This window comes from Alternaria infectoria (assembly GCF_024043175.1).
Source record: "Alternaria infectoria strain BMP 0036 chromosome Unknown scaffold_2, whole genome shotgun sequence".
Classification (NCBI taxonomy): domain Eukaryota; kingdom Fungi; phylum Ascomycota; class Dothideomycetes; order Pleosporales; family Pleosporaceae; genus Alternaria; species Alternaria infectoria.
The window spans coordinates 1711712-1728089 of NW_026250691.1; the positions used below are offsets into that span (position 1 = coordinate 1711712).

The 16378-nt window shown below is 54.4% G+C and overlaps 4 protein-coding genes across 4 annotated transcripts; 2 read left to right on the forward strand and 2 right to left on the reverse strand.

Moving 5' to 3' along the window:
• Positions 1–478: 478 nt before the first annotated feature.
• On the reverse strand, positions 479–1225 carry J4E92_002020 (uncharacterized protein; the record flags this gene model as incomplete). The annotated part of the gene is made up of 2 exons (XM_051493426.1): positions 479–849; positions 925–1225. The coding sequence occupies 2 exons, from the start codon at positions 1223–1225 to the stop codon at positions 479–481; spliced, it is 672 nt and encodes a 223-aa protein (XP_051356657.1).
• Positions 1226–2030: 805 nt separating this feature from the next.
• On the reverse strand, positions 2031–4800 carry J4E92_002021 (uncharacterized protein; the record flags this gene model as incomplete). Its single annotated transcript, XM_051493427.1, has 6 exons — positions 2031–2178; positions 2230–3227; positions 3275–4391; positions 4445–4464; positions 4622–4681; positions 4726–4800. 6 exons carry the CDS (start codon positions 4798–4800, stop codon positions 2031–2033), a joined length of 2418 nt encoding a protein of 805 aa, XP_051356658.1.
• A 3265-nt stretch (positions 4801–8065) lies between these two features.
• On the forward strand, positions 8066–11822 carry J4E92_002022 (uncharacterized protein; the record flags this gene model as incomplete). Its single annotated transcript, XM_051493428.1, has 5 exons — positions 8066–8713; positions 8764–11046; positions 11096–11312; positions 11367–11637; positions 11795–11822. The coding sequence occupies 5 exons, from the start codon at positions 8066–8068 to the stop codon at positions 11820–11822; spliced, it is 3447 nt and encodes a 1148-aa protein (XP_051356659.1).
• Positions 11823–14995: 3173 nt separating this feature from the next.
• On the forward strand, positions 14996–16036 carry J4E92_002023 (uncharacterized protein; the record flags this gene model as incomplete). The annotated part of the gene is made up of 2 exons (XM_051493429.1): positions 14996–15331; positions 15383–16036. The coding sequence occupies 2 exons, from the start codon at positions 14996–14998 to the stop codon at positions 16034–16036; spliced, it is 990 nt and encodes a 329-aa protein (XP_051356660.1).
• Between the last annotated feature and the right edge of the window lie 342 nt (positions 16037–16378).

A 16378-nucleotide genomic window follows, 5' to 3' on the forward strand; every position in this document is an offset into this window, starting at 1 on the left:
CTGTTGTCAGAGCTCTGTGCTCGAATGGAGAGGATTGGAGGGCTAGGGGCTCTTGGGCCTTGGTTGTGAACTGGCGACTGACGATGTCAACCGCGGGCGGGTGGTGAACGAGTTCACTTCGTGTTTATACTTGGTTGTCCTGATATGTACATAACCCCAACATTCTTTTATCGGATCGAACCTCAAATTGCAGACGATCTTCATGGAGCTCCGTTGTATGTTTTGTGTAGGCCCCACGAGACCCGTGAATGCAGCTGGTTCACCAGATGATGACTGAGCAAAGTGTCCGTTGGCATGAGCGCGTGAAGTTTTGTAGAGGTATATTGCAAGCCTAGCTCGATGCCTAGAATTGAAACAGTAACACTAGGAGGACTGATCAGCCAACCATGGGTGAAAAACGCCAGACTCCTCATTTCCCTTTTGAACAATACACTCGACACATGGCCGATCGCCTTCTTCTCCACTTGTCGCATTGCTCTCACTTCTTGACTGTCTTAGCAGCCTTGCCAACAACCTTGACCAGCTCTCCGTATGCCTCGGTGAACTCCTCGTCGCCCTCGCCGGCCTTCTTGCCCATCCTGTCCTTTCCAATCATGACCACACTGGTGGGTCGCTTTGTTGCGCTGGCCTCGCCGAGCTGCGCGCGGCTCTTGATGTAGATGTAGGGTACGTTGTGGTCTTCGCAGAGAACAGGGATATGCGCAATGACGTCCATGGGCGAGATATCGGCGGCGATGACAACGATGGCGCTGGGGTCATCGAGGGAAGATCCGGCGCCGGAAGCAGCGGACTTGCGCAGCGCTTTTACGACTTCCTTGACACCGCGACGGAGGGTCTTGGACTTGGCGGCTGTAGCAGGATAAATGTCAGTCTTGTTCTTTCAAGTGCGCCAACGGGCTAACACATATGAAGTGGAAAACATACACTTCTTGACGGTCTTGAGGATCTTCTTGACCTCCTTGTCGTTGTCTGCGAGAGGGAAGGCAAAGGGAACGAGTGCGCCGCGCGGCTCATCACCGTCCACGACGTTGACCATTGAGACTTCTGGCTCCTTCTCGAGCTCAGCCTCGAGCGCGTCTACCATCTCGACATCGCCCTTGACCTTCTTCTCCTTCTTGTCCTTTTTGCTCTTGGACACGCCGTCTGTCTCTGCGCGCTTTTCCTTCTTTTCCTTCTTGTCCTTCTTCTCCTTCTTCAGCCTCTTCTCTTCGATATCTTTCGACATTGTGTGGGTAAGCGACTGTAGGTTTTGGGTAGGAATTAGAAATGCGAAGATGTGGTGGCTGGTAATGCGTCGTGCTGAAGTCGGTTTCGCGAAATTTTCGAAGGCTCAAGCTCTACAGCACGCGCTAGCGTAGGTCCGTGCATATGTGAACAACCATGGGTTAGTGGCCAGCTAGGTCAAAAACGTCTCAGCAAGGCATATATTGATTTGCGTTCAAGTTATGATGGCATAAGTAAACGTATTCATACAGTACTATTTGAGACCGATTTACACCTTAACTTCATATCCACTACCGTAATATCTCCCATCTCCGTCACCGCGAAGTCGAATCATGACATACTATGGTATATGTAAGGAAATAGCCCAATGCCACCAAGAAAAGGCATTACCGAAGTACAGGCAAAAAGAAATAGATATTAGCAAGAATGCAACAAAGGCAGCGCTAGTAGCAGAACCGAAGTGAAGCAATAACGCGCCTAGGGCCAGCCTTCAACAGTCCAGAAATGTCGATGGGTATGAGCGAGGGAGAGGTATTAGAAGAATGCCAAATGAGTAGAGCATGAGCTCGAGAGTGTAGGAATCTGGACCTGACCCGCCCTGTGCGCCGTATTACCCCGATCTTGTGAAAAATGAAATGAAATGAAATAAACCATAGACTGATGCTGGGGGGCGCCAAACTCCTTGCCATGCTCCCAAGTGCAAGGAGAGGACGAAATATAGGAAGAAATCCACAGTCTGTAAAAGTAACGCGAGATGGAAACAAGATCGTGGAAGATCGTGACCAGCTCTGGAAGCTGTCCCTCGCTTAGTAGGCCATCTGCATCTCGAGCACTTGGACACCACCAGCAGCCATTGATGGCGTAGCGGATCCAGATCGAGACGACATGGCATCTTCGTAGCCAACAAGTGCTTGCGAATGTAGTTTGAAAGCTTCGCCCATAAGTTTGGTGATGCTAGATATCGTTAGTGCCAGGTTACTGCAAGATTGATAAGTATTTACGTACCCCCAAACCACGACCTCGTCGATCATGCTGCCCCATAGTCGCGCGACAGTGGAGCTCAGCTTTGCACCGTAGACATCCACGGAGTCGTCATCAAACAGATTGCGCAGCTTGTTGTACATCGCTAGTTCTTCCTCGGTAGCTGGCTCTTCGTCGTGCTCCAGGCGGTAGAGCCATAGCGTCAAGATGACCATCAGGTCCATGCCGGTAAGTGGATGTTCGATGCTCCAGTTGGTAGCGGAAGTTCGAGCGACCCAGCGTATGCCTTGCACGGCAGCAACTTCGATGCAATCGAAGCATTCTTGGATGACCTTGATCATCTCTGGCGAACGCTGGACCTTGTCGCGGGCATTCGTCATAGCAGCAGCTACTTCGTAGGAGTCGTGATAGCGGAGAGCTTCTTGGATGGACTTGAGATCGACTACGAGTCGGGCCCTAGTATTCCTGTACAGCGCCATGGCGTTGAAAATGAGAGGATGGCCCTTGTGTGGAGCGCTCAGTTGGACAACGACTGTTTCAGGCTCGCAGAGCTCAAGCGATTTCTCCCATGTTTCGAGGGCCAGGCGAAGCTTGTACTCGGTGACGACGTCTTGGAGAGCTTCAGGGCTACGCTTGTGGTACCATACTTCGAGGAACAATGCGTTGATCATGACGCGTGTGGCGAAAGCACTATAACGAGCAGTCTCGCCTTGGAACAGATTGTCATGCGCTTGGCGGAACGTGATGATTCTGGAAGCACTCAGACTCTCGCGCCAGGCTTCGTCGTCTGAAACCTCCATGGTCCAGAGCGACTCCGAAGAAGGCAGCTCCAAGGTGTCGAACTCATTGAAACCCATTGCAGGGGTGTGGTTGTAGGTGAGCGTCAGTAGGCCGAAGAAGATGTAGACTGCATAGTAAGTCCGTCGGCATTGCTCGTCGACGACCCATTCTTCGTGGTTTGGCTGAGCGCCATCACGGGCATCAGATCGGAGCTTGAGCTCGTATCGGTTTCCAGCGACCATCTACGATGTATTAGTGGCGATCACGAGCGAGAAGGACGTATACGTACATTGGCAAGAAGACTCTTAATCGAACAAGCCCACTCAAGGCCCTTTGGATCACCACTCCAGCTAGAGAAAATCATGTTGAGCAGGGTACTCTGCATCGTCCATAGTGGGCATTTGCGCGAACTGAAGTTTTCCTTATTCTGGAGGAACTGGTTGACGAGGACCTTTGATCCGATGTGCAGCATATAGGCTTGGTCTTGGTCAAAGATGTACAGAGCACCTATCGATAGCACAGCAAGCAATAGCGGGGCAGAGACCTCGGTGGGGTTGAAGGTGGCGGGGTGCAAGAAAGGCAGATGGTGGTGGAACAGATCGAAGTACGTCTTCAACAGGCGGTTCAGCGTGTTCAGACTGGGCAAGTGGAACGTCTCCAAGAGCGAGTTTTCACTGTCGTACTGCTTGATGTTCTCGTAGATCCTTGCACACTGCTCTTCAGAGTCCAGCTGAGGGGCGCGGGTCATCATCAGAGCCTGATTGGGACCGGGCGACTTGCGGTAGTCGACCGGTGATACGGGTCCCATCATGGAGGGGTAGGGCGATAGAGCACCCGGAGTACCCAATCCGTTGCCGCCGTTCATTGCTGAAAAGGTAGGGGCGAGGCTGTCGCTGCCAGACATGGTGCGCTCCATCAGGGGTGGAAGCTGGTGGGGATGTGAGCCGAGCGCGCTGGCGCTGTTGAAGGCTGAGTGGGTGTTGGGCGACGACTTGGGCTCGGATTGAGGCACCATTGAGTCTCGCCACGGCATCTGCGGAAGCATGTTCTGGCCGGGTGCAGTGTATGGGATGACAGGCTCCATCATTGATGGGCCCGTGGGCGAGATGACGGGCTCGTTGTGCTCGGGAATCATCTCGGGTTCTTGGCTCGCCATTGCCTTGTGATGGAAGTCGGTCATCAACATGGCCGCCGCGTTGAGGTCCTCATCCTCGTGCATCGCATCGTTCTCGGCTTCGATGCGTTCAAGTGTCGTCGCGCTCTCGGCCGTGGCTTGTTTCTGTTCGGCTGCCTTTGTGTTCGTTCGGCGCTTCTGCTCGCTGGGGAGGGGCGCGCCACCATCCTTCGCGTGAACGGTGCGGTCGTGTCGTAGGAGGAGATCGCGACGTACGAATGTCGAGCGACACCTAAATTTGGAGTCAGCATCTTTCCCACAACAAGTATGTGCAGGGGAACATACTTGGCACATTTGAAGGGTCTCTCTTTGGTGTCTATATGTCGTAGCAAACGTCAGTTTCAATCTTTCCAACAAACGCGGGGCAGGTAGCAACGACAGCACGCGCGGGGCGAACGCGTAAACAGCTACCCCGCCCAGCGAAGCTCCATCGCGACGGAAAAGACGGGAGTTTTGACGTACGTGAGCGTTCATGGCGCGATCTATGTTCGCTACGGCTGAAAGCGCGGTTGCAAAACTGGCCTGGACGAAGGTCAGTAGATGTTCTTACATACAGCTCCTCGTACAGGGCGCTGCTGACATTTGTATTTTTTTTCGGGCGCGCCTGTCTTGCGCACGGCGGGCGAAGAGTTTGATGCCATCTCAATGGATGAAATGGGCGTGTGGTGATGGATAGGCGTCGTGTTGAAATCGCTGTGCAGCTCTACATCCCGCGTATCGGCGACGGAAAAAGCTGGAAAGGGATGCCGGTGACAGATTCAGATGGGAAGATGCAGGCGACAGCACCGTATGGCTACGCGCGCGATGATGGAACGATAGGACTGCTGTTGGTAGCGAGATGGATGGTGAATTATGATGGGGGCTCAAGGAGGAGAGGGGCGGCCGCGCACAGGCAGGGCTCCGAAGCCAGCCTCACCTGGCACACCATACATACTCCGCCATCCTTGCTTGCGGGAACGCTAGTGTACCTATCTAACACGACTTGTCCAGTGTCAATTAATTGCCTTGCTTCTGCTAGCTCTGCCATGTGTTTGTATAGCTAGGTATCTGGCAGATTGGTTAACAGTGGCAGGCACCCCACTACCACCCAAGGTTGCGTGCGACTCTTCCGAGGTTCTCTTGACTATCACACACCGAGGCCATCAACAACCTCTGATACTACGATAATCATCACGAACTCTTACATCCCGGGGTAACCCTAACCATTAGGCTTCTAGACCCAGGTGTGCGACATGGCAGCCGCCTGTCCAATGGTTCTCCCACAAGAGCCTCAACGAGCACCCGCTGTCGCTCTCTGGCCAGCAGACAAAGTGGCGGTAAGAACAAGGTCGAGTACACTCTTGGAGGAGTAGTGGGCCGCCAGTTATCAGATGCAGGCCATGCAGATGGTGGCTCACCGCCTCACTTCCCACCTAGGGACGCCTGCGCCAGTTCTTTGCAACAGCTTTCAATGCCAAACGATCCGTCGCCCCTCCCTCCAGGGCGGCTGGTCTGTGTTGCACGATGACGAAGGGCGCGGGAAAAGGGGTTGCAGAGGGGTAATCACCTTCACAACATGACGCCCAGTATACTTGCAAGTCGTGCCACGAGTAATTTCAAGACGATCGTCGGCTGCCCTCTGGAACTCTATCCATACTTTCGGGCCAGGATCCCGTTCCCCGGACCCACACTGGCATCTAGTCAGGTCCACACATGCAGTAGACTGCGCCAGCTTGCAGAGCTCACACGAACATTCAACGCTGCGAACACGGTGCTTCTTGCGTGTGTCGACAGACACACCGATTCCACCGACCCGTCTGGCCGAGGTCTTTCGGCTCGGGACAACACCTACACACGATTGAGCTTCCCGTCAGCAGAAAGTGGAAGAGTCCGCTAAATTATGCCCCGCTTGTCTTCGTTCAATCGGGGGAGCGCGTATAATCCTGGACCTTATAGCGTCGGTCGCGGCCTAGCAAACGCTCTTGCTGCCATGACACCTTCTTACCCTCACCGTTCCTGAACACAAGCCACCGCTACACATGCCTTCTGCAACCCCTCTAACGGCCCCTCATTGACCACTGTATCAGCGAGGGGCTTTACTTTTCACTGAAACCCCCCGCGCTAGCACGCTTGCCGTAATGCTTTAGAAGCAGATGGTGGTTTCAAGTGGCACTGGATGGCCCTTCCGCGCGCTCACGGACGCGGCAGGGCCGTACTCATCCGCCTACGCCGTCAGGTAATTTCATTTTGATCGAGGCAAACATTTAGCTCATTTCAGTGAAGACGAATGGTGGCTGCAAATGCAAGCCGGTATATTGACGTGCCATCATGCCCAGTCCCATGTGAAAGGTACGCCCTTTCGGCCCTGCACCAGGTGTCTGATTTGGGTTGTTCAACTTGTAATTCGATGGGTCGGCCCTGCAGGACGCAGCGAGTCTGCCATTGGGTTCAGCGGATACTTCGATGACATCTGAACGGCATGTCGCTGCAGGCCCCCACGTGCAGCACGGCAGCTATCGCATCCTGATCTTCGTTTGAGCTTCTCCTTCTACAACGGCACCTCTTCATTTCTCAACAATGCTCATGTCTCGGGAGCAGCAAAGATCTTGATCAATTGATGGCTGATCCTCCGGCCCACCAGCCAGTGTCGCGAAACCCAAGAAATGCCTTTTCCGCTTCCACGCGACAAACCAAGCAAGTTTGAGACTGGTATCGGCCACTAAGATCCGCAATAATCATTCCGAGCTTCCATCACACCTTCCACGATGAGATGCGCGTGTCAGTCACCGCTCTCACCCAGATGGCCGAAAGGGCCGCGGAATACAGCGCCGGATGCAGTGATATAGGCATGCTTTTGTAGTATCACGGTGTAGCATTGCCGCGCCTCAGTCGCTGCCTGTTGTTCGAAGGATTTGGAGGCTCAGACGAGTAGCAGCACAAACAAGCAAAGGCCCCCCGCTGAGTTGCGGGGCATCGAGCAACATCCCGTGCAAACGAAATGCGTAGGGACGGTAGATGCAAAACGTTACAGGTGGTGCAAGATAGACGGTCGCACAATGCTCGATGCGCCGGTATCCGCCCGCAACGGGAGGGAAGTCCTCGCTATCCTGGAGGACCACGTTTCATAGCGCAAAATCCCGAGAATATGCAACGAGTCAGACAGTGTTCTAGATGACAACTGACTGAAAGTCCACCGTCCCCGCTGCATCGCCAGGCTCTGCGGCGTCAATAGATGTTGCGTACCACAATGAGGGCCCGGTGGGGCCGTATTATCAATGGCATATGTATAGCATGCATGGTCGGTGTAGACAGCCACGACAGCCTCGTTGACAGCTGCGGCGTGAACCATGGAGATGTGCCCGCTCAGGGACCATCGCTTACCATCTGGCTACACTGAGTACATGCACAAACGGCTGCAGGTCGGCAGGGCAGATAGATGTGCATGAGAGGGCAATATGTAGCATGTTGGCGGATTCCGAGAATAATCCTCCTGGGACGGGTCCGGGTCTTCTTGACACATTGTTAGCTGCTTTTATCCAACGCCCAACACGTGATCCATGGATGGCACAGCGCGTCCCCACTCCACCGCTGCTCACGACGCCCACCCTGGTGTTGCGTTTCTTTCGCTCGAGCCCATTCTTCTGCTCAACCATAATCACACGAGAGAGCTTGCTACGAGGCTGGATTCGCTGCTCCGGCTCAGCTAAGCGCGAACGTCAGGCTCCTCATTGCCTGGTCCCTCTCTAGTCCAATCAAGCAACCCCCGGCTCTAATACACATCCTCGAAGGCGTAAGCTCAGTCGGCCCACATTGCGACCGCGTCTACTTTAACCCTGGATTGAGCAGAGGGGCACTCGCGCCTGGGCTGTTGTTGCCTCCTCCACCCACACGCCGGTCGCGCCAACAACGTAGACTCGTTACAACGCCATGAGCTTCGGCACCACGGACGCGGGCGGCATGTATGTGCGCGCCCTGTATGACTACCAGGCAGACGACCGCACATCTCTCAGCTTCCGGACGGGCGACATAATACAGGTTATTACCCAGCTCGAGAGCGGCTGGTGGGACGGAGTCATTCACGGTGTCCGCGGCTGGTTCCCGAGCAACTACTGCGCCGTCGTGCAGCGCCCGAGCGAGGACATCGAGAGCGACAGAGACGGCATCGACGCCGACGACGACCACGAAACGCGGTCGACGGGCGGCGGCGAGTTCGACACGTCGGACGGGGAGTCGCTGAGCGGCGGCAACGACACCATCCTGCCCCTCGAGCGCAATAATGTGCCGCACAACAAAGAGGAGGAGGCCGCGTTCTGGATACCCCAGGCGACGCCAGACGGCATGCTGTTCTACTTTAACACCCTCACCGGTGTCAGCACAATGGAGCTGCCTCTCGAGTCGCCTTCTGCGAACGAGAGCGGCCCACGCAACCGCACCGACGTCTTCATCCCCGACATGTCGCGACCGCCAGCTGAGCTGCTCGCGTCAGGCTCCGGCTACCACATGGAGGATACCGACGACGAGACGTCAGCGTCTGACTTGGAAGGCCCCGGCATGAAGGGCTCATTCCGCTCGCGCGTAAGTTTTGCGCTACTCTACGTGGAGCGAGTACTGACACTGTACCACAGCACAGGCAGCGCTTGTCCGATGGCCTCTCCTCGGCAACCTCGATGGAGTCAATGAACGCGGGCTACCCTGGCAGGTCCTACGACCAAAGCGGCATGAGCTTCGCAGCTTCTTCCGCTATGCCTCCCACCGGCACCACGGCCACTTCCTTTGCGAACAGCCCAGCTCTTAGCGGGTCGAACGGCACCACGACGCAAACGCGCAAGTTCTACGACGACGTGAGCCCGGTTCCTCTCACCTGGAACAGGATGGTGGAGGACATGCGCCGTGCCATCGAGCGCTACAAGCAGGCTATCAACAATAGCGACAGGTCTGAGTTTGTGAAGCGCGCCGAGGACGTTTCGGACCACCTGCGGTTACTGCTCGCTGCTGGTTCAGGGACTACGGACAACCACTCCGGCAACCCCTCTATCATATCTACAAATAAGGCCTTGTACCCTCACTTCCGCGAGACCATGTCGCGATTCTCCAAGTTGGTGCTGTCTTCGCATATCGCTGCCTCCGACTTTCCTCCCCCCGATTCCTATTCCAAGTGTCTGAAAGAAGCAGAGGGCGTCCTCAACGGAGTCTTTGGTTTTGTCGAAGTAGCACGCCAGCAGCGCGGAGAAGAGATTCCCCGTCTCGTGCCTGGATTTGTAGCCGGCAACACCACCGGAGGCAGTTGGCAGAATAACGGAACTGACACCCATGACTCCAACAATTCCATGTACTCTGACCAGGACGACTATGAGCCCTCCGTTGAACCAACTCTCAAGCTTGACTCGCGCGTATTGGAGAGACTGCAGGATGTTAAGCGCTTGATCATTTCCAGTCTCCGGCGATTGGATGAGCAACTGATGGTCAGAGACCCAGTTATATCACATAGGAAGCACCAAGCGATAGGTGATCACGTATGCAGTGCCGCAGGAAAGGTGTTGGAGGCGTGCCGACCCTGGATCTCGACCATTGAACAGATCAACCTCGCTTCTCTCGACGCAGATACTCATGGGCAACAACTCAGCGAATTCAGTGTCCAGAAGCAAAAGGCCTACGACGTCGTATCTGAACTCGTGATTGCGTGTCAAGGAGTAGCCGCACCCTTGGGAGACGAGTGGGCGGAACTACGTGGTGATTCACTTGAGGACCGCATCAATGCGGTGCGAGCAGTTGTCCGAGATCTGGAATCGACGTGCACCCAGCAATACGGTCTGTTGCAACAACTTTCGGATACAGTCCCCCTGTCCGACATTGTGAGCCGTGCAGACCCAAGGAGAAACACCGATAGCGAGCTACCAAACCATACCCGAGGGCCATCTGGACAAGAGAGACCTTTGCTTGGCAACATTCCCAAGGCAGACACGTACAGTGCAGGCACACCTCTTGGTGTCGACGAGGGCAAGATCGAGCCAGTACGATCAGCCAACAGCAACAAGAAGCTCAAGGACTTCTTCGGTGAAGTCCCTGTTATTCCACAGCAGGCGATCGAAGAAACCCCCGAGTACTTGAAGCTCGACCATGAGGGCGAAATATCCTACGATCACAAATCCGTACCACCACAGCTGAAGGGTGGTACTTTGGCTGGTCTTGTCGAGCAACTGACGCGTCACGACCGTCTCGATCCAGCTTTCAACAACACCTTCCTGCTTACGTATCGATCATTCACCACGGCTTCTGAGCTATTCGAGATGCTGGTCAAACGATGGAGTATACAACCACCCCATGGACTGGCCAAGGAGGACTATCAGCACTGGGTAGACAAGAAACAAAAGCCGATCCGGTTCCGAGTTGTCAATATTCTTAAGAGTTGGTTCGACAATTACTGGATGGAAGGTAACGACGAGGAAGCACGCATCCTGATCCAGCGGGTGTACAATTTTGCGAAGGATCATGTTGCCACAACAAGCACCCCTGGAGCGGCACCACTGATGACATCAGTGGAGCAAAGGTCTCGCGGCCCAGATATGCCCACGAAACGCTTAGTCCTCACGTTGAGTGCACAAACGCCGCAGCCTATTCTGCCCAAACACATGAAGAAGCTCAAGTTCCTGGACATTGACGCGACGGAATTCGCCCGACAACTCACGATCATCGAATCCAGACTATACGGAAAGATTCGCCCTACGGAGTGTTTGAACAAGACGTGGCAGAAGAAGCTTGCCCCCGGTGAACCTGATCCGGCCGCAAACGTCAAGGCGCTTATTCTCCACTCCAATCAGTTGACGAACTGGGTCGCACAGATGATTCTTACGCAACAAGACGTTAAGCGCAGAGTGATCGTCATCAAGCACTTCGTCAATGTCGCAGATGTAAGTCAACGAACGCGGGCATGCGACATCCATTGCTAACACAAACCAGAAATGCAGGCAACTGAACAACTTTTCTACACTAACCTCGATCATCTCAGCGCTAGGAACAGCACCTATTCACCGCTTGAACAGGACCTGGAGCGCCGTCAACCAGCGCTCTATGGCAACCCTGGAAAGCATGCGCAAGCTCATGGGTAGCACCAAGAATTTTGCGGAGTACCGAGATACGCTCCATCGAGCGAATCCACCCTGTATCCCCTTCTTCGGTATGTACTGCCCCAGCAGCATCCCTGCATCAGCCGGCTAATCCATGTTGCCAGGTGTCTATCTCACCGACTTGACCTTCATTGAAGATGGTATTCCATCGCTGATCAAGCGCACAAACCTCATCAACTTCGCAAAGCGCGCCAAAACCGCCGAAGTGATCCGCGACATCCAGCAGTACCAAAACGTGCCATACCCACTACAGCCCGTGCCCGAGCTGCAAGACTACATCCTCACCAACATGCAGTCTGCAGGCGACGTGCACGAGATGTACGAGATGAGTTTGAGCGTCGAGCCACGAGAACGCGAGGACGAAAAGATTGCAAGGTACACTACCTATTTCTCCTTTGATCGTTCCAAAACCGGGCTAGAAGGATAGAGAGAAAAACTCAAATCAAACCCCCGCTTCAAGAGGAGGACACAGCAACAAAGCGGGGATGTGAATGCGTCTTTTGGAGAGAAGATGGGGCTAACGGCGTTTTAGGCTTCTCTCCGAGAGTGGATTCTTGTGATGAGATTGTGACAAATGACGATGATACCCCCCTCGCACGAAACACTAGCATTGTTGTTTCTCATAGGAATCTTTGGAGTATTTTGGTTGTTTTTTGGTATTCGGCGTTTGCTTTTCTGGTTCACCCACACCCCCTAACGATGGAATGAAACGAGTTGGGCTTTTTGATCTTCAGCTTGGTTACTGCTGGCGTAGAGCGAACGCTTCACGCGGGTGCGTATAATTTCCTCCCTCTCTCTCGGGTCTCGCAAGAACCGGTAAGCTCCGCTCATGGGACGGGATATCATGATGGGCGCTTGCGGTTGGGAAAATCTTTCTTGTTCCATAGGTAGCGGAACGGCATGTCTTTTTGTCGCCGGCGCGCATCTCTGCAGTTCGTAGCTAATTCACACGCGATTACGATTTCTATATTCAGTGTCTGCAGCCATTGTGGCGAAGACATGCAGTATCATGACCCAGGGTCCCGTATGAAGCATATTCCTGGACGCTTTCTCGTGTTGTAGCTTGTCCGTTAGTCTAGGGCTCGTGTCTGGTTATTGGACGAGCGGCAAAGGTCGCTCGGCGTTTCTTTCCACCTCGTATCGCCGTCAACCCTAACTCTGACTTCTGCTAGGGTGCCGATCTAACGGAGCGACTCAGACGCGAAAGTGACGGTGAACAAAACACCAGTTCACGATAGGGCTGTAGGGTGGGGATCGTCACTTGTGCTGCGATGAGTTGTTCATTTGTTTAGTTGTGCGTGTGTGGATGCCATTAGAGGGTGAGGCATTCTCCGTCGCTGCTGGCCGGTGTCTCGCCTTGAACTTTACTCTATACTTTCTGCCGGCGTGTGAAGGAATGAAAGCAATCCGCCCTAGCTTCAGGATCTCAATCTGGGCTGGTATGCTCACATCGTCAAATCGTCAGCGTGGTAGTGCATATCGCAGACACGCGTGGATGAGCACTAGCACTCTACGATGCAACGCAAACTTTGCACCCCAGTGCAAACATGTCAGACTGCTTTAGTGCTCGCGGATGGATACTCTCGTGTTCCTCATCGGCAGATCGTCCTGTGCGGAAATTTCAGATTCCGCGCAGGAATGTTGTCCATCCGACGTGAGTGAGCATCGTGACTGATCCAGAGCTAGGAACGCTGCTTCCGAATGCACACCCACTGCAATGGTCAGCGCAACATGGTACTGGGTACACATATCGGAGGTGAGGCAGGCGCTACAGTAACCTCACCCCCGCAACGATCACCGAGGCGCCCAGCGACGGCCTCATGGAATAATTGCCCCAGACTTCCATCCTTCCATGGCATGCGCAGTCGCCATGAGACTTCGGCAGGAGCGTGCCGTCTTAGATATGACCCAATGCGGACGTTGCCGAGTGACGCCGGACGAGGATCACCCTCACATCCAATCTGAGGGAGATTACTGACAAGGGAAAGTGGCCAAAAGAACGACAGCCGTTGTGGTAGCATACCCCAGCTTTTGTGTTTCTGGCCTGTCAAAGACGCGGTCGCACGGTGCAGTGTGCAGCCATCAGGGCTTATGACATAATGCCGAGGTGGACAATGTGTTGCCTTGCCAGGACTTGGGATTGTGCGAAGAGGATGACAAGAGCTTGGGCGGGTTGCTGATGTTGCTGGGCCTTGGTGTTGTGGGTTGTGGGATCCGAGGTCCGCCGGAATGGGAATAGGGGTGTTGCGTTGCTTTGGCGCCTATCACTTCGGGTGATCAACAATAAACAAAATCAGATGCACATCTTCTCGTCTATGGATGCGACCAACTTTTCGTTATGAACATGTTGAGCACACGCATCGTCATGGCACCTCGTCAAGCAGAAGGTTGAGATTGTAATCATCGATGCGGCCAGAGCGTCGTACCCCCTGCTCCTCGCTTGATAGCGATGGGTAATTTCTTGCTGCACTCGCAGGCATTGCGTTACCCTGTAATCAGGCGTGCACAGCAACGGCGCGGCAGGGGCGTTTTCTCTGGCTTACCATACGCTCGCTATTCCCCGAGGCTGTCACTAGGAGCGGAAAAGACTTGAAAGGATGCAGAGGATGCATGGCGCTCGTGAGCTGTTACTCGTCTAAGACGGCCGCAGTGGGGGTGCCTGGTCTCTGGAATCTGGAATAGGAGCTTTGCGACGCACGTAGCAAAGCATTCAGGAGGGCATTGCGACTACGCTCGCCTGGATATAATCACAAGACATTGTGCTGGGTGCGATCTCGATTGTGACTGGGCAGAATCAAGGCAGTGGCCAATCAAGGAGGGCGAGGTAGTGCGACGGCTGTGAGGAACGCTGGCCAGTCGATGGACTCTGTGGCTCCGAGAGCCTGAGGGGTTTGAGGGATGGTGCATGTGTTATCGCGCTTCCCAGCGTGGGTGACAGCAGCGTTGACGGATGGGCACGGGGGAGGCGCGAATGGAGTCGCGCGGAGATAGTCCTGTCTTCTCACCAGCCGCCTCCAGCGTTCATCGTAGTTCTCCCAGTCAGCCACCACGTCCCAGCCATAGCAGCCAGCCGACCAAAGGCGGTTCCTGCATACGATACGCCAAAGCTACTGACACTCCGCGCTCGAGCAGCAGCTTAGACGTGCGCTACGTCTCTTAGCCCAGACTTGGACCTTCCTGGCGACCCACAAAGTTACCTCGTACACGTTATTTCGGTGGCATTAACGGGCGATCCCTGAGGAAAATAGCGGAGGTGCCCAGACCCCAAGGGCGACGTGAGTGGTTCCTGCGTCCGTAATTGCGCTGCTTTGGGCGTGCGTGCCGGACTTTGCCTTTCTGCACACGAGGGCCCAGCAGTTCATCATCGGCCTCTGCGCTGCCTGCCATCAGCCGTCCGACCTCTTTTACTTTTGGCCGGCTGCACATCAACCACCCGACTCCCGCCTCGCACGCTCTTTACTACTTTTCTTTTCCGTCCGTCGCAAAGGGTTCACCTTTACAGTCACTCGCTTCTAATCTAATCTTCTCAACATGTTGTCCCGCAGTACTTGGAGCGCGACGTCGTCGTTACTATTACTCGCTTTGTCCCGCTTCTGTAAGTCGGCTCCTCGCTTCTGACTCCCAATGTGAACTCGTGCTGACCGGTGAACCTCTTTCAGCCAACGCTGCCTGCGAATGCGGCTACTCGGTTAACAGCACAAGCGACTCGAACTATGCCGTCTTCACAGAGCTCATGGAAAATGACTTTTTACATACTTCGACCGACGACTTGAAAGAGGTTGGCTGGCAGCCGCAGGAATACAATGTTACTTCGACGAACGCTAGAGGGCCTTTTGGAAAGAGCATGGAGTTGACAAACATTGTCACGAACCCGTTCAAGAAGGGCTGGTCGGGTGATGCAGACCATGGCGGTGATGCCGGACTAGAGTTGTGGGTTCGGGGCGACCATCAAGATGGTCTTGTTAGCGGCGCCGAGCTTGTCACGATGCGCAACGACTCTCTACTTGGAAGCTTCCGTGTCGGCATGAAGCTGTCGAACTCCTCGGGAACGTGCGGCGCTTTCTTCTTCGTATGATCCCACACCCTCTTCACCAACCTCAAACGCGACTAACAAGCACAGTACCACAACAACTCGCAAGAAATTGACATGGAGTTCCTTTCTCACCAGTTCAACAACTCCCAAGGCGCCGTAAACCTCGTACTCCAAAGCCCGGAATCCGTTACGCACGGCTACGCTGCTCAAGGAACAAACGGCTTCGAAGTCAAGGCTCTCCCTTTCCGTCCGGACGAACTGTTTCACGAGTACCGTTTCGACTGGACCCCTAACCGCGTCGCCTTCTACGTTGACGGTGTATTCCTCCACGAGATGACCGAGAACATTCCCACGGAGAGCGGCGGCATCTTCCTGAACCACTGGAGCAACGGTGACCCATCGTGGTCTGCTGGACCCCCGGATCAAGACACCGTCATGACCATCTCGTACATGAAGTCATACTTCAACTCGACCGACACCGAGCGCTCGCAAAACGACTACAAGAAGCGTTGCCCGACATATGACCCCGCGAAAGTTTGCGCCATCCCCAACCAGATGAGCCCACCGGATCAGAGCAAGGGCCCCGAGGCAGCGAAGACCTACTTCTTCTCGCAAGATGGAGACGATATGACACCCGGCCAAACAACCTACACCGGCAGTGCGACTAGCATATTCGGTGCGCCGTCATTATCAATCGCAGTTCCATTCCTCGTCACACTTCTCGGCTTAACGCTGGCGTAATAGACATAATCGGGATGATTAATACCGCTTCTTACCACAAGCGCTTGTTCCCATATCCGGGTTCATGGGCTGGGAACTTTTACGAGCATACGACCACTTCTACAGCGTTCTTGGAGTAATACGACTACTGCAGTCCGATTTGCACTTTTCACTTCGACTTCTACACGGGCCCGTCTTCGCACCGCCTCACACTTTTCTTTGATTCAGCAACATACTCATGGCGCAACACCGCCTATAGTGTCTTTACCCTTTTATATTTTCTCTTCTTGTATATACCCTTCGCACGGGGTTCTGCGCAGTCAGCCCGTTTGCCCACGCCTTCTGCCCTGGTCCAGCAGCGGC